Below are 17,184 nucleotides of genomic sequence, written 5' to 3'. Positions count from 1 at the left end.
CACCAGTAAAACAGTGTTTATTAGATAACAATATGCTGATAATACACTGTGCTTGATCTCGTTTGAGTTTCAAGTGTTCTGTATGTATGAGGTCGGTGTTGCACCTTTACATGCAACTGCAACAGACTGGGGTAGTTTAACTAATGACAATCAAGAGAGAACAAATATTTTATGTAAAACGTTTATCAAAGATATAGAACAGTGGGATGTGCTTGTGTCACTCAATCCCTTGTCCTCCTCTGGGATCTATGGTAGAGACTAAAGCATATTCTACATTGTGAATTTGGCCGATTACAACTCCTATGGGGGATAATGTCCTCCTTTTAAACAGACTACCATTGGAATTCTGTCTGGAAGTTGTTATTGATACGGAGGAAACATTTCAGTACGGTACATTTCTGGAATGTCCGTTGGTCAAATCTCACCTGGTTGGGTTTGTTGGCTCATTCAGAGTGTTCCATGTGTCAAAGGCATTTCTACTGCATATAGTGCTCTTCGGAATAACATTACTGCATAGTTGCACTGCTTTCTCAAGTCATTTATGGTGTGCATTATTGTAGCTTTCAGCCCTCAGCTTGACTATAAAATGTTTTTCTTTCTGTGTGATCATTTCCAAACTCTCCTGACCCATTTTCACTTTTACAGTTAAGACTTTCCCATAAGAGTTCTTGGTCCTCCAACTTCATCTTAGCAAATATGACAATGTGACCTTACATTCATGTCAAGGTATGCATCAGTGTTGCATTATATATGTGTTTGTGTGCAGCAAAAATATCAATTGCATTAAAACTGATTCAAGCAAATTCATTCATAATGTGCTGTTTGTGTTTCAGTGATAACTCAGCAATTGTCTGAGTGGTACCATTACCATAACAACAGCAGTGTAGCCACTGTGTAACTTTATAGTATAATAACATTGTTGTCCATTCTCTTTATTAAATTACAGTCATGTTGTGTCAAGTTGACTCTCAGACTTGGACTTTAAAAAAACAATAAAAAGAGCAGTTCAGTTAAGTTTTACTTTTATTTTTTTCCTTCACGACTACGTCATAGCTGTTACTGTTTTCCAAAAGTACATCCACAAATCCACAAAGTTATGTCAGTTACAGTAAGTATAACGTATGATAACACTTCAAAACTTAACACACTGAATAGTAAGTATCTTAGACTAAACTGAAGCAATTACTTGTTTCGTAATTTGCTTTGAAATATACTGTAAATGCTGCTAGTATATATACTATATATTTGTTATATTATTTCAATATAGTATTAATTTAAGTTCTTTAGTCATTCCACAATATAGATTGCTGAACACAAGCATGAATTGTTCCAAATAGCAATATGCATTAACTTAAAATAGCTGCACATTAATCATATAAAAATGTCACGTAAAATAATCATGAATACTTGACATGAAAAATATTGTCTTTCACTTAAGAATGTGTATGTGAGTCTAAACAGCTTTTGCTGTAGTTGTGTACTGCGTGGTGAAGTTGTAATACAAAAGTATATCCATGTAACAAAAGGGAAAGTTAGGGAGGTCCAAGGTGTAAGAAACTAGTGCTAGTAACTGGTGCTTGAGGGCTGTTGCACATTGCTTTCTTTTTTCTTTCTTTCTCGCCTTCTTTTCTTTCTCACTCACACACAATGTGTAATTTCTCTTTTTATTAGGGTCAGATATTCCTTAAGGTTCACAGAGTGACCACCACAAGACCACATGACATCTAAGGGATTTGAATATCAACACTTATCATCCCTTTGGGACTCTTTTTTTAATAATATTTTCATTCTCTCAATACTATACAACTTTGTCCTAATACCAAGAGCACATTTTTTTCTAATAACAAAAGTTACAATGAAAGTGAGAATGCCTTTATGTACTGTTAAGGTCTGAGGCATTTAAGTGTCCACTTGTTGATTCACATCTTCTCCTCTGGTATACGATATCAATATCCAGATATTTGGCTACAGGGTGTTCCATAAGGATGTTTAAAAAGGGGTCTTCTTTTTATGACACATATTAAGGTGCTCTTAGATCAGTTTAGCCACCCCAGCCCAGTAGGCTTGCTGCTATAGACTGTAAAGCTCTCTGTTACTGTATTATTTTAGGGCAGGCTGCGTTAAAACCGTCGGCCACCAGGGGGCCCTGGCCACCTCTGGCCTCTGCCAGGTGGGGGATGATGAGGAGGAGAAGCTGGTCCATTGTGGTAGCTGTGTAAAAGGATAAAATCACACATTGGATTCTCGTGCTCTGCCACCAGGGTGTACACTCTGATAGCAGTGTGTACCCCCTCTCATCTCTTCCACTGCACTGGAGGCTCTCCCCCTTTCAGCTACTCACTGTGTTGATCACAAATCTCTTTCATGCACTATTTAAAACTGTGGGTCCAAAACTTTGAGCAGGGTTTAAGATTTACTAGGATTTATTCATGTTTCCTTAACCTTTTTTTCCATTGTTATTCACCATTTGATGCTATTTGATTAACCGTACCATTGCTAAGCGCGAAGAAGAGGTATTAAATGTGATTCACATCAATTGAGACAAAGAGTTTGGGAAATTAGAGGACATAGGGAAGAAAGAGGAGACAAGCTGTATGTGTTATAACAGTTGTAGAGAAGGAGGGAGCGAGGAATGGAGTGAGTTGTTGATGTACATGTTAATAAACATCTTACCCTCTGGGGCCCCTGGGGTGGAAGTGGCGTGGGGGTCCGGGGGACATGCCTCTTCCTCTGGGGTGTGGTGGGTGCCCTCTAAAACCAGGGTGGCCCAGGGAGGGAGGCGGAGGGGGGCCGTGTCTATGGTGGGAAGGGTTCAGTGATTTCAAGAGCAAGTTAAAAACACCAACTAACAACAAGGACATGATAAGATTTATGATCGTTTATCAATAATGAACTGATGAACACTCTTGATAACATTATGAATGGCAACTTATCTACTGAATGACTCGTATGTGGCTGCTAGGCTTTACCTGTGCATTGGTGGGTAGGGGCCTCTCAGGTGCATGGGTGGGGGTGGAGGAGGACCCATGCCCATAGGTCCGCCTCTCCCTATAGGACCGCCCCTTCCCATAGGACCGCCCCTCCCCATCGGACCGCCCCTCCCCATCAGACCGCCCCTCCCCATCAGACCGCCCCTCCCCATTGGCCCGCCCCTCCCCATCAGAGCGACCCTCCCTCCTCTCCTGCCCCTCATGTCTGGGTACGGCCGCATCCTCCCCATCCCTCTCCTGCAGGCATATATAGGCATCATGGGAGAATGAGTCATTTGGTGTGAGTCAGACGCATTGGGGAAAAACAATAGAAATGTGAAAATGTATTCCAGAAATAGCATGTGAATACCTGTCATTCATTCAGCTCCCTGGCTTTGAAACAACACTGATACCATCCCATGCATACAGAAGCATCAATTCCTTACCTCATGGGTCCAAACCCATTCATGTCCCCACCCCGTCCTCTATCCCCCCTGCCTCGTCCGGGTGGGCCAAATCCTTTCATCATCAGGCCCCGCCCACCATGCATGCCTCCTCGACCAATCCGGAACCCCTGGCCACGCCCTTTGAACCCACCACGACCCCTGTAGAGATGAAGAAAGGGACATAATGTAGTGTTACATTCTACATGGTAACGATGACTGATCAATAGCAGCCTGAGAAGATCTAGTCACATGACCGACCTGGATTTGTTTTCTGTTATTGGCTCCTCAGATGCATCTTGGGAAGTTTCTGTGTTGTCCGTCACCTGCTCTGTATCTGCGTCCATCTGATAACACAAGGAAAGAAAGACATCATATGTAGTGGATTACAAAGCAATGATTACCACAGTCTTCTTTGAAGGAAATTTGGTTACACAGTCTTAAACGCTGCTTTAAAGAGCTTTAAGACTGTCATAACATTGACATGACAGTTGTTATAACAGTTAGAACAGCTGATGTTAACTTATGAGCATAGTCACGACATGGCTAGCAGTACAGTATATCTAGGTTTGCGTAAAGTTCAACATTTCAACCTGAGCTGGAAGCTTAGCCTTGAGCTGAGCCTTTGACCCCTCCTCACATGGGATGTAATACACAGATGCCCCATACATTCTGGGTATGTTATACATTATACAACCTATCGTAATTTTGATATTGTGTGTAAATCGATCGTACAAGAGCGCTTTGGGGACGTCATCGCCTTTAAGCTGTCATGTAATCTACCGCCTGTTCAGAGTGACAGCCTTTTAACATGTTCAAATTAGATCACATGTCGATAGGCCACACAAGCTTCTACACAATAGAGACCCTACAGGAGTCTCACACATTCCTAATTAAACTATTGTAGGTGATGCGGTGGTTACAACACTGTTGTTGGGAGGAATAACATTTCTAAAGGTTGGAAAGAGAAAATACATGCTTGCTAAATACATACCTCTTCATCATCTCAAAAACATTATTACCACAAAAATTACTACAAATGAAATGTTACTGTATGGTACTAAACTGTATTTTTGTTGTGTTTTTAATTTGACATGTGTTGAAATATTTGAAGCAACACACAGACCACAAGAACGTTCTGTTTAATTATGTAAATGAACCTTTGAATCAGCCAAATAACAATATAAAAGAGGCAAAAAACAATGCGTGAAACATTATTGTATATTTCTGTCTGCTAAGTCACATTTGAGAGGTATAACTAACAGATTTCAGTGAATGAAGAAATCACGATGACACTGGAGGAAGAAAAAAGGACAAACTGATTTTTTTCAGAACTAAAACTAAATAAATAAGTGAAAGATCAATTAAGTGTTGCCTACAGCTACAAGGTAATCAAGCATGATGTGGACAAATGTCAGCTTCTCTCTTAGATCTGAAGATGGGGAGAGGTGGACTGATTAGCAACAGAACACAGTACAGCACAAGAGCATTCTGGGTCACTTCTGACATGATGAGTTAGCATGATCCATGTTCAGTATAGCAGAGAAACCCCCAATAATAAGACTTTGATTAAAGGTTATTAGATATCTAGATATCCATACTAAGGCTTGTGTTTATGGACTTTGGGGGAGTAAAGAGCTTGAAAGTTCCCTACTTCAGTCGTGATCCCTTTCAGTCAATGGTTGAAACCTAAACCTGGACATTCGTAGAGAGAGTGCCAGTTTATGGCTGGGCATTGACTGACTGAGCATGCACAAACGAACACAGAGAGAGTGAATCCTAAGCCAATGAGAGCTTTAGGAGTTAGGCACGGTGGCTGCATGGAGTGAAGCTGGGGCCAAAGCTGGCGGTCATGAGAGATTATTTATAGTGCCAAGGCCTGGGCCTATTGTAAAATGTAGCACCTGCACCCTTGCAAGGCTGGAGTGGGGGAAAGGCATGAGTGGGGGATGGGGTAGGCTATGGGGCAGAAGACAGGGGGCACATACACAAACACACACAAACCACAACACAGCTGATGGACAATCCACATGCCTGGAGCTCCAGAACAGCCTGCACCAACATACAGTGAGGAATCTCACTACTGCATTGTGGGGTGACATTTTAGAATATACCTCAAGGAGGCAAGATGAAATATATGGGGTCTTTCTGTCCAGAGGCTTGTGATATACTGTGGCAATTGTGGGAGATATAAAGCTGATAATAATGGAGTTTCTGATTTATTTGTGTGGAAATTCATCCTGATGTCTTATAAATTCTTTATTAATCTGTTAATCTATCCTGCAAACACAAATGATATCCAGCTATCAAAATTACAGTTGAGTTATCATCAGTTATTCAGCACCACCTCATTTGGAGAGCACCCAGCTTAAATTACACACACACACACACACATATATATATATATATATATATATATATATATATATATATATATATATTATATATATATTATTATATATATATTTATATATATATATATATATATATATATATATATATATATATATAAAGATGCATTCTTAAGATACTATAAGAAGTTTGTATATCAATTTAACTTCAGGTTATGGACACCTAGGGAAACAACATTTGTCAAAGGCAACTCCTTCAATTCAATACTAGCAGTTCAATTATTATAATTCATTGACCCTCAAAATAAACTGCCACGGGACAATAAACATGGTGTTATTTCCAACAATAGCCTACATAACTGGTTGTCATTGTTTACATGCAATAGCTGACATTGCCTAGGAGGCTATGTCCTGACAAACGTCATGGAAATATACTAAACATAGCTGCAGCTGATTACAAATGCCATTACCTACACCCACAACCATCAAGACTGTGACCATGAGAATCTAATATTAATCGAAGGTTTATGTTTTATTTTTGCTTCCTACTGAAAAATGTGTATAGCCTTTATTTATTTATTTTAAATAGTGCACAATTTTCCTTCTGCACGACTTCACAAAATTAAAAAGCGCAGTACCATCATCTGTGGAAAGCTCACATCACTTGGTGCTTTGGTGAGGATATAAATAGGGAAATATCCTCCATTTATCAACAAAAGCTGATTAGAAAGTCGGCTACCTTTCCCATGTCTATAATCGTTCCTTCGATAAGGTTGTCTGAATCACAATTATAACGAAACAGATAGGTGCAGTGGTTGTTCAAATCTGGATGGAAATATTAGATAAATACTGAGGTCGGGAATTAATAAATAGAATGATGTTGCTGTAAAATATGCAGAAGCAATGGCTTACCTTACTGGTTATGAAGACTATTGAGGTCCAGAAATACAACTAAATATAGATACGTACTCTAAATAAAAAGAAAATATAAAAAGATTTGCAAATAAAAAATGTAAAAAATATTATATATACCCTGTCCCTATATTTCGATTTGAAATGGCGGCATCAACGGAACCGATTACATCTAAGGCTCAGATTTTTTGGCAAGAATACGTTGTAGCGAGAGTCACGCCCACAGGAAATAGAGTCGCTTTCTGATTGGCTAAACCCGCTGTTCTTGTAATACCCGCTTTGGAATTTGCATCTTGTTATTGGTAGAGGAAACATTTATATTTCCAACCAATGTTTGGTGAAATGTCCAGAAAGCTAAGACTAAAGATTATATATATATACACTGAGTATAACAAACATTAGGAACACCTTCCTAACATTGAATTGCACCCCCCCCCCCCCCCCCCCCCCTTTTGCCCTCAGAGCAGCCTCAATTCGTTGGGGCATGGACTCTACAAGGTGTCGAAAGCGTTCCATAGGGATGCGAGCCCATGTTGTCTCAATGCTTCCCAGTTGTGTCAAGTTGGCTGGATGGCGGACCATTATTGATACACACAGGAAACTATTGACCATGAAAAACTCAGCAGTGTTGCAGTTCTTGACACAAAACACTTGACACTTACATTTTGTGTCATGCCCATTCACCCTCTGAATGGCACACATACACAATCCATGTCTCAATTGTCTCAAGGCTTAAAAAGCCTTATTTAACCTGTATCCCCCCCATTCATCTACACAGACTGAAGTGGATTTATCAAGTGACATCAATAAGGGATCAGAACTTTCAGCTGGATTCCACCTGTTCCGTTTACGTCATGGAAAGAGCAGGTGTTCTTAATGTTTTGTATCGTCAGTGTATGTCATGCAGACCTATGTGTCATTTGACGAAAATATTGCAAATATATAGGATAATATTGGCATAATACTAACCTCAAATTTATGTTTGAAACCTGTCCATAGTATTTGAAGATGATGTATATCACAGAGTTAAAAGAAAATAACATTAATCTGGCCCCAAACGTACATTTTATTTATAATGTTTGTTTAATTCATGTCAATAATGTAAAACAAGAATAGCCTATTCACATACAAGAAAATTACATGGTCAAGTCAAGTCCCCACAGAATAACAATTATTTACATCAGATGAGGGGCAGAATAATTCTAAATACAATATGAGAAATTAAGTTATCATCCACAATGCACCAATATCAAAATTAACAAACCAAAAATAGTTTTACAAACACAAAAGGTTTGACAATGGTCTACACCTAATACCAAATAGTTTGGCCCCGTTACGCATCATTTAAAACGTGGCCATCTTTTAGCACATCATTACGCGTGGTTGAGAATGTCCGAAAGTTCATTTATATACTCAATGGTGTATTTGAGAGTTTGAATTTTGGTCAGAGGTTGTCCCCTTTTACTGTAATCTGGAGGCAGGTAGTCGCGGAGCTGGTGCAAAGCTTCTGCTAGGCTCCTCATTCGCATCTTCTCCCTCTCGCTCGCCTTCATGCGTCTCTTGGTCGACATCTTCGGTTTGGTTTGTTTCAACGTTGCGCACGGGGTTGGGCTGTGTCCTGTTAAGCCATAGGATACATTTCCGAAGCTCTGATGCCCAGTTGAGCTGGAGGACATCTCTGGCGAAGAGCACATTGAATCGAATGATGATTCTGGTGATGTGGATTCAAGAGAATCATGCCCGTTCCCAAAAGCCCTTTCCTGCGTTTTCCAATCCCATTCAGAGAGCATTTTTGAGGTAACAACTTCAATGTCACAATCCATGTTAGCAATATCCTCAGACACGCTCTCCATACGGTGACCTCAATGATAGGCTATTCGGGCAGCTCCGTGGAGAGCAAATTCTGAAAAGCGGTTTGAGAAACCGTTTTATATCAGCTCTCTGTGGTTTATGAGTTCACAGCTGAAGCGAAAGTTCAAAGAAAACTCAAGTGCTAAAATGTGACTTTCCCGAAGGACGTCGTTCGTTGTCACCGAGGTGCCAATAAGGTGAAATAGACGGATAACGTGTAACAGAATGAAAAATAATTAGATTTTCTTTTGTGGGAAATGGCTCTTTAGATGGGCACGACAACAATTATCAGTTTGATGTGATCTCTCTAATGAAGGAATGAAAGGAGATTGTTACATCTGGGCTTTTCACACCTCATTAACAGGATGGGCAACGTGTGTCTAGGTGTACTCCAACATCTAGAAGATAAACAGACAAATACTTTTTTATATACTGAACAAAAATATAAAGGCAACATGTAAAGTGTTGGACCCATGTTTCATGAGCTGAAATAAAAGATCCCAGAATTTTCCCAACTGCACAAAAGGCTTATTTCCCTAAAATTCTGTGCACACATTTGTTTAAATCCCTTTTAGTGAACATTTCTCCTTTGCCAAGATAATCCATCCACTTGATATGTGTGGCATATCAAAAAACTGATTAAACAGCATGATCATTCCACAGGTGCACCTTGTGCTGAGGACAACAAAAGGCCACTCTAAAATGTGCAGTTTTGTCACACAACACAATGCCACAGATGTCTCAAGTTTTGAGGAAGCGTGCAATTGGCATGCTGACTGCAGGAATGTCCACTCGAACTGTTGCCATATAATGTTAATTTCTCTACCAAAAGCCACCTTCAGCATTGTTTTAGAGAATTTGGCAGTACGTCCAACTGCCCTCACAACCACAGACCACATGTAACCATGCCAGCCCAGGACCTCCTTCACCTGCAGGGTCGTTTGAGAGTCGTTTGTAGCCACCCAAACAGCTGATGAAACTTCTGGAGTATTTCTGTCTATATAATAGAGCCCCTTTCTGGGGAACTTATTCTGATTGGCTGGGCCCGGCTCCCAAGTGGGTGGGCCTATGCCCTCCCAGGTCCACCCATGGCTGCGCTCCTGCCCAGTCATTTGAAATCCATAGATTAGGGCCTAATGAATTTATTTAAATTGACTGATTTCCTTATATGAACTGTAACTCAGTAAAATCGTGGAAATTGTTGCGTTAACAAAAATGTAAAGTATATAACGGTGCTAATGTTGTGTCTGTGTGAGGTAGACAATGACAGATAGAAATATCAGTTTTACGCAACGTGAAGCTAAATCTGCAGAGAATAACTAAGTTAATGTTTAGAAACTACTTATATTTGTACATTAGGAGGAAGTATTATCAACAAATTAGCCTAGCCAATAAAGTCCTGCTGTCTGAAATCGATGCATGCCAATACGCACGAGCATGGAGGATGCAGCTGTCCTCGGGGCTGTGTAAAACACACTAACCTGGCAGCTCTTTCATGTCTGAATAGGTGTGTAAACGGCTCACTAATGATCAAGGGGGAGCAAAACGGGCCAGGTCATAAAACCGCGCTCTACTGCTGGTGGGTCACTGAGGGGCGAGAACCTTTGCGCCCCTCTGCCTGCTATAGGAAGCAACACGTCGGGAAGTTTATGTGGTTATTAGGACGGTGATGCTACTTTCATTCGCTTACAAAAGCTCGACTTTTGCGCAAACGAAGGTATAAAAGTTATTGTACCTTTATATGGTCAATGATTGTCTCTTCCATTTGGAGAGCCTTGTTGTCCAAACTCTGTTTTACATTTTGCGCATTTGCATCAGTACCTTAGTAGTCCAATCATTACATGAGAGCTGTGGGATATTCAAAATAAATACAGAAAAACATTGAGAAACGTTGAAAAGTATAGGGTTTTATAAAAATAAAACTTTATCACAGAACATATGAGCATTTCTACATGCCCTCTCCCTAACTGCACGAGTAAAATATTTCTCTATCTCCTACTGTAAGTCCATTAAAGATTTAGCAGCAGAAAACTACAATTGTGTACATAGACGACAAAAGGAAAGGCCAATATCAAAGGTTAAAAATACACTTTCTTAACAAACTAGATACAGTTTTGATAGAATACTATTAAATAATAATATTAGGAAATAGTATTTATTTTTCTCTGTCCTAACACCTCTGGTATATCACATCACTCATTTCAGGAACTTCAGCTTCACCCTCTCTGCCAATGGCAGTGGGCTCTTGCTGCAAATCACTGAGTCATCACCATCAGACATAGTCACTGGGGAAACAGGGCTTGGAATGAACACAATGTCATCAACTCTAATTGGAGGAACATCCTGGCACTTCCCTATGGTAGACACAGAGCTGCCTAGTATTGGTTGTTCACCCATACTGGCAGACACAGCTCTAGGCCTGAGGGGTTGGGCTGTCACTGTGTCCCAGGCTGCCTTTGTAGAGGTGCTGGGTTTGGAGGTGGGTTTCAGTGAGTAGTCTGTGAGGTATTGACACCTGGGCCTGCTTTTGGGTTTGACTTTGGCCCTGCTCTGCCCTCCTCCCCGACACTGGTTCTCTGTGTCACTGTCCTCACTCGATGAACACACACTGGCACACACACTCTTCTTGGTTTGTTGATGTGACTTCATGTTCCTGTCATCCCGACCAGGCTGTGTGTCGCTAGGTTTAGAGTGGCTCCTTTGTGGCAGAGCGGAAGAAGATATGGCCTTCTTTACGAATCTGTACTTCTGTGGAGACTTTGGTTCACCGGCACCATGTTGTTTAGCCCCTTGTGTTTGTGTTGCTGTGACTGGGCCTGTTTGTGTTGAGTTCAATGAGATAGGTTTCGAGCTGTGATGAGCAGGTCGAGGCTTATGGGTCAATGCAATGCTCTGGTCCTTATCAACAAGTGTGGCTTTCTTGCCACACACCAGCAGCTGTTCTGATGGCTTGGAATCATTGCTGCTTTTAATGGGTATCAGTGCCATTGGCTTCGGGCCACTCTTGTTAGAATCAATTAAATCCAGGGGTGCTGCTGACTGGGAGTTTACATCATCATTGTCTGCCATGTTCACAGACTTGCAGGTGTTTCTCATTAGGACCCTGTCCCTCAGCGAACACTCTGCATAACATGGCCCTGGTGCGGCCATTGCTGCTCTGAGATCAGTAGAGGGGCCCAGTTTTGTGATCCTTTCTTCGACACTATCATTTGTGGTTTGGAGTGACTTGGGGTCAGTGGCAGTGCGAGCGCCAGCAGCCTGCGGGGGCGGGGAGGACGTGAATGACTGAGACTCCCAGTCGATGTCACTCAGGTAAAGAGCATCCATCACCATGGAAACAGACGGAGAGGAGGCCGCTGCTTCTGGAATCTTCCCAGAGGAAGTGAAAGACAGAGGTGACATCACTTCCTGTGTCTGAGCTCCAAGACGTACTTCTAAGCGGGGATGGTCTTTACCAGGATCTAGATGCTTTTTTGGAGACTCTGGACCCTCCAGGACCAACACTGAGTTGTTACTTGTTGTAATGGTCAGTGCTGCTGCCGCGGCAGAGGGTTGTTGGGTGTTGTTGTCAGCAGTGGAACTGTGCAAAGACATCTTGGCCAGGAGGTCAGAAACATCACAGTGATCTTTCTTACCCTTTGGTTTCTTCTCTGAAAATAAAATACATAAAATATAAGAGACAAAATGGCTAGATACAAAATCCACCATAACAGTGTCTCCTCAAGTCCAAGTACCCTTGGTTGGGGCTACCCAGTCTACTGTGGGAACCCCTGCTCTACAGCTCTGAGCTACAGGGGGAGCCAGCCCCAACCTGTCTAAAGTGACAGCAGCTCCTGTGTGACAGACACCTCTGGTGCATCAAAGCCTTGATGTGAGGGAGAGGAGCTGCCATACTCTGCATGTCCAGGTGTCAGAGGCCCTATAAGAGAGACTCTGAAAAACATCACAAAGCTCCAGGTGCCTTTGATCCACACCCTGTCTGAGCTAAGTAGTGAGCAGTCGTTGGGCCTGTTAAGTTTAGGGGCGTCCCGTTTCTCCCCAAGAACAAATTGAATACGGTTTTAAAAACTTGGTATAATTTTACGTCAATAAAGTATATCAATATGTTATTGTCAGTCAATATCATATCAGAATGTCAATCATTTTAAATTAATTAACATTAATTGAACTTTCATATCAATAACATAAGGTTATTTAATCTGAATTAAATGTAAGCAGAATACATTATGTTCTCCAGCCATAATATGTTGACCTTACTCTTGGTCTTGTTCTCAGCCTTCTCCTTGAGGTACAGCTCCACCACGTGTGGGTAGGCCAGGCGGAACAGAGCCTCTTCCTCCACCGTCCTCACCTCGTCCTGGCTGTCCTCAGGGTGGTCCTCAGAAAACACATAGTGATCTGCAGGGAGGATATTATGGAGGAAACAAAATGACAAAACATTTTACAGACAAAAAATATGTGAAACATTTCAAACATTACAATTTGATCCACTCTTTCGTGTAATATGTATCATCTGCTGAATCACCATACAGATGCCAACCCCACCCCCCTCAAAATAATAATAATACAGATTTGGGGATGGTATTTCAGTAGTTAGCTCAGGCCCGTAGAGGACTGAAATATCAGATGAGGTTGTTAGTGGGGGGGGGGGGGGGGGGGGGGGGGACTTTGATATGACAGTTTTCCCAGCCCGGGAGGAAGCCATTTTAGCACCTGATGGTGTTGTGGATGTTCTGTCACCTCTACCCCCCTCTGAACCCCACCTCACAACAAGTCACTAACAGACAACACGGAGACAGGCAGAGAAGGCCAGGTTTAAAGAGACTCTGCATAGGTCAACACAGACTGTCACCCCATTCCTTACTGACGCAACTCTGATGTCATAACAGGAATACAGTACATCAAACAGGTACATGGTAATAAGAGGTTTGGAAAACTGTGATTTCAGTTGGCTTGGAGAGTACAATACAAAAAACACGGGAACTATCATAGAACAATAACAATGGGGGCAATGCTGATAGATAATATAAAGAGAAGGAACATCTGCAATGACCCCTCATTCAGAAACATAACATTTTTTGAAAATGGAAGGCTTCATAGGAAGGACTGTTTCATTTGTTCAAACTGACCTGGCTTACTCCAGATGATTTCAAAGCTGGCGATTGCATTCCTTACTCTTGGCTTCCATATACTGTTAACAGGGAAGATTTTAAAATACAATTTAATATGTAATATTGTGAAACATTTATAGCCACAGTGAGCAACTTCAATTTTTTACACTCAGAGAAGTTCATTGGAGTGTGAATGGGACCGTACCGTAGAGGTTTTATCAGAGACGACGTCGCTCTTCCATGTTTTCTGTTCATCAGCTCAGTGTACGTCATCAGGACCAGAACCTTCTCACTGGTATAGTGCTTAGGCCACTCCATCTTATTGTACGCAAAGTTCTGGATCACAGAACACAAAAAAAAATATTACAAGTTTTGACTAACAGATAAATTAGGTAATACATGATTTATTAATTGCATCTGTTAAAAATGAACACTTATTTTAATCAAAGTACATTTTTGAATGACTACCTGCATTAATAGCATGTTCGGTTTCCTCCTTTTGAAATTGTGGACAGGCTTGTCTTTGTCTACCAGAAATTCATTTATGATCTGAAATGCAAAATGTCCATACAGGAAATGACATCCTTATCTTGTCTTGTATACTTTATACATGATATTACACAGATTAAATAACTTAAGATAATAACTGTATTTACTTTACCTCTGTAAAAGGGAATTTATCACTTGCCAGTGTTTTCCTGAAAACAAATCAACACCATATTCAGATATGTAAAGGAACAAGAAATATTTGTTCCCCCTTTCAATTAAAATCAATATTGTAACCTATAAATGTGTATATTATAGGAATTAGTGAATTTGGTGCAAACAGGGTCTCACTTCCTGATGCTGGCATCTGTTGAAGAGGCCTGTCGTGTCTGCTCACAGCAGTGCCAGTGACAAGGACACTGGTAGTCATAGTCTTGAGGCTCACAGAAGTGCTTGCTGTCACACAACACACAGCCATTGCGCTCGTGAGCCTTGGCTGACCCTGAGAGAGAAGGAGATAAAAGAGTATGATGAGAAAGAGAGAGAGAGAATGAAGAGAGTGTGATAGAGAAGAACATAACATAGTAGTAGTAGTTTGTTAGTTAGGAGATGGTTAGTAACAGAAAAAGGAGTGACAGACAAAATCAGAGGTCAATTCAGGGTGACTGGACTGATAGGCTACAGCCCCAGATAATCATAGCAGATACCTTTGATCAACCATAAAGAGACATTTAATACTGATCTCGACTAAGTACACTAACTTTACTTTGGCGCTACAATGCTGAAGACGTATTAGCAAACTAAAGCGTCTCACATGTAAGTGCCTTCATCATCACAGTATTTTAGTTGGTCTTGATCAACCACATGCGAGTCGCGTCATCCTGGGAAACCCCTCCCCTCCCCACCCACCCTCCCGATTTACACTTCTTATCAGGACGAGTAACTCACCAGGATGGCGACACAATTGGCAGTGGGGGACCTTCTTTAGGACCCACTCTGGCGCAACCACACCCTCCTCCCTCCACTGGCTGAATCTGTCATGGAAGAGGAGACGGTACAGGATAAGCATAGACTGTTATATCATATACATGTTTGCATAAGACTTCATCATGACCATTCTGTATTGTTGCCTCATAAAACATTTAATCTCAAATCCAAAATGCTAAAGTATTGAGCCAAAATAAAAGTTATAGCTTCACTGTCCACATAAATACATATGGGAGTGTATGTTTGCATAGGATCTAGTTAAAACTACTGGATTACAGACGGTTTATGTTTCTCTATTTGTCTCTCTACTTTTTAAATCAGTGTGCTGGAGGGTGAAAGAAAAAGGAATGTTTTATATTTTTAGTTTCTTACCTTTGTAAAAGTGTTTGTCCTTTCAATGTCTGTATGAGTTTTAGAGCTTGCTCTTTCCCAACTCCTGGTATACCCTTGTGGTAAGAAAACAAAACATGTCATAGTAACAAAAACAAAAAAGTAATTTAGTATATATGCATGTTTTCACCCCTAGAAGCCGATCTAGACATTAGCAGTCCCCCTCCCCTATACCTTAGGAATGTAATCACAGCCCAGAAGAATGGCCAGACCCACGAGCGTCTCCCTGGCTAGCTGCAGCTCTGTCTCCACCCTAGAAGTCCTGTAACAATCCACCTGTGGATCCTACAACAGCGGGAATGATACAGCAGGGATTCTTTTCTTGAGCATTTAGACAACAGAAATCTACAAGTACATAATTTAGAGATTGGATGAATCCACTAGAGGTTCATTAACTAAATCATAAGTTTGAATACTTCTCTCTTCAATGTCACACCCCTTACAAATGAGATGTAACATACCTAATTTAAATAAACAAACGCATTACCTTGGTGTTCATGTTGAAGTTTCTGTAGACGGTCTGCGCTCCGTAGAGAAAAGTGTCCCCATCGTTGGTGATGCAGCCGTCCACCAGGCCCTGGGCATCCAGAAAGGCACACATGGCCTCAGCCTCCCCTGCTGCTGTCACCCAGGGGACACCCAGACAGTCCAGCATCTCTGCACACTGGAGGGAAGAGAGAGATGGGTAGTGGGTACACACAGATTATCTCTTAAAAACACACGCATAATACTTACTTATGCCTCTCTACACATATTGTATGGATACGAAACTACACACACAGCCACACACACACAGCCACACACACACACACACACACACCACACACACAGCTTTAATTCAATGAGGGTGATAAATGCCACTACTTCTCAACAACTGGATCTGACTGATGCACATCCCAGCCACCCACCTCTCTCAGCACAGCATTGAAGCGACCCCTGTTGGTGGTCTTTGTAGTTTGTTTTTTAGGGGCTGACTTGTCAAACCCCCCAAATCTCATGTCTGTCCTCTTGCTCATAGTCTCTGCTTTGAGTTTGGGGGCCTCTCCCTCCATGACAAAAATTAGCTTTACCCCCATCAGTGTGAGAGAGGAAATTCTGAAAAACAGATTCCTGAAAGAGAGTAATAATATCCATAATTCTCATTCCAGGCAGTTGTTGTTCCTCTGCATAAAAGGGATTTCATTTTGAATCAGCAGACCATTAGTAAGTCGCCCGATTGATGTATCGTACACATATATAGTGCAAATTAGTAATAAGGTCGGCTGTTTCAGGTACATAATGTGAAATAGGATCAGGTTTGAATGCCTATGCCTCAGTGTCAGAGTTGAATAAAAAAAACATGTGCATTTGGCAATCTGCACATATTACCGGAGGTGAGGTTTGGTGACTTTCCCCATCATTGCTTGGACGTGCTGGGCCTCGCAGACCCACAGGCTAAGGTCCACGGCCAGGGTCTTTCCGGTGAGGCTGTACAACGGCACCGACTCCCGAACCGGCTCCAGAATGGACCACAGGTCGTGCACACCCATCGCGAAAATCGTTGTTTACCTTTTTATAAGTAAAAAAATGATCAATGTGCAGTATTTCACAAGAAAGGCACTTTGTTGATCCCTTTGCTTTTTAATTTAGCAGCACTTCCTGCTAAAACAAACACGCTTCCGAATCCAACCTCCTTACTTCCGGT

The 17,184-nt window shown here is 41.5% G+C and overlaps 3 protein-coding genes across 3 annotated transcripts; all 3 read right to left on the bottom strand.

Moving 5' to 3' along the window:
• Nucleotides 1-1,005: 1,005 nt before the first annotated feature.
• Nucleotides 1,006-6,904, bottom strand: si:ch211-51e12.7 (uncharacterized protein LOC336335 homolog). Its single transcript, XM_055885222.1, has 6 exons — nt 6,676-6,904; nt 3,674-3,759; nt 3,416-3,574; nt 2,970-3,227; nt 2,674-2,796; nt 1,006-2,211 (listed from the first exon to the last, which is right to left on the bottom strand). The coding sequence occupies exons 2-6, from the start codon at nt 3,757-3,759 to the stop codon at nt 2,121-2,123; spliced, it is 717 nt and encodes a 238-aa protein (XP_055741197.1). The 5' UTR covers nt 6,676-6,904; the 3' UTR covers nt 1,006-2,120.
• Nucleotides 6,905-7,735: 831 nt separating this feature from the next.
• Nucleotides 7,736-10,312, bottom strand: msgn1 (mesogenin 1). The gene has a single exon (XM_055885220.1). The coding sequence runs from the start codon at nt 8,526-8,528 to the stop codon at nt 8,049-8,051; it is 480 nt and encodes a 159-aa protein (XP_055741195.1). The 5' UTR covers nt 8,529-10,312; the 3' UTR covers nt 7,736-8,048.
• A 101-nt stretch (nt 10,313-10,413) lies between these two features.
• Nucleotides 10,414-17,179, bottom strand: LOC129825266 (flap endonuclease GEN homolog 1). Its single transcript, XM_055885218.1, has 13 exons — nt 16,869-17,179; nt 16,409-16,610; nt 15,988-16,164; nt 15,675-15,785; nt 15,483-15,556; nt 15,072-15,157; nt 14,475-14,625; nt 14,299-14,335; nt 14,106-14,186; nt 13,843-13,973; nt 13,656-13,717; nt 12,784-12,924; nt 10,414-12,176 (listed from the first exon to the last, which is right to left on the bottom strand). Exons 1-13 carry the CDS (start codon nt 17,027-17,029, stop codon nt 10,723-10,725), a joined length of 2,868 nt encoding a protein of 955 aa, XP_055741193.1. The 5' UTR covers nt 17,030-17,179; the 3' UTR covers nt 10,414-10,722.
• Nucleotides 17,180-17,184: the final 5 nt, after the last annotated feature.

Source organism: Salvelinus fontinalis, chromosome 27 (genome assembly GCF_029448725.1).
Source record: "Salvelinus fontinalis isolate EN_2023a chromosome 27, ASM2944872v1, whole genome shotgun sequence".
Classification (NCBI taxonomy): Eukaryota; Metazoa; Chordata; class Actinopteri; order Salmoniformes; family Salmonidae; genus Salvelinus; species Salvelinus fontinalis.
The sequence above is the reverse complement of the archived record's forward strand: the minus strand, read 5'-3'. Positions and strand labels throughout refer to the sequence as shown.

Coding starts and splice junctions, on each gene's coding strand:
- LOC129825266 (XM_055885218.1), bottom strand. CDS start 17,029: ATGGGTGTGCACGACCTGTGGTCCATTCTGGAGCCGGTTCGGGAGTCG. Junction 13,974..14,105: donor CGAACATGCTATTAATGCAG/GTAGTCATTCAA, acceptor TCTGTGATCCAG/AACTTTGCGTACAATAAGAT. Junction 13,718..13,842: donor TCTCTGATAAAACCTCTACG/GTACGGTCCCAT, acceptor CCCTGTTAACAG/TATATGGAAGCCAAGAGTAA.
- msgn1 (XM_055885220.1), bottom strand. CDS start 8,528: ATGGAGAGCGTGTCTGAGGATATTGCTAACATGGATTGTGACATTGAA.
- si:ch211-51e12.7 (XM_055885222.1), bottom strand. CDS start 3,759: ATGGACGCAGATACAGAGCAGGTGACGGACAACACAGAAACTTCCCAA. Junction 2,797..2,969: donor CCCTACCCACCAATGCACAG/GTAAAGCCTAGC, acceptor TTCCCACCATAG/ACACGGCCCCCCTCCGCCTC. Junction 2,212..2,673: donor CACCCCAGGGGCCCCAGAGG/GTAAGATGTTTA, acceptor CCTTTTACACAG/CTACCACAATGGACCAGCTT.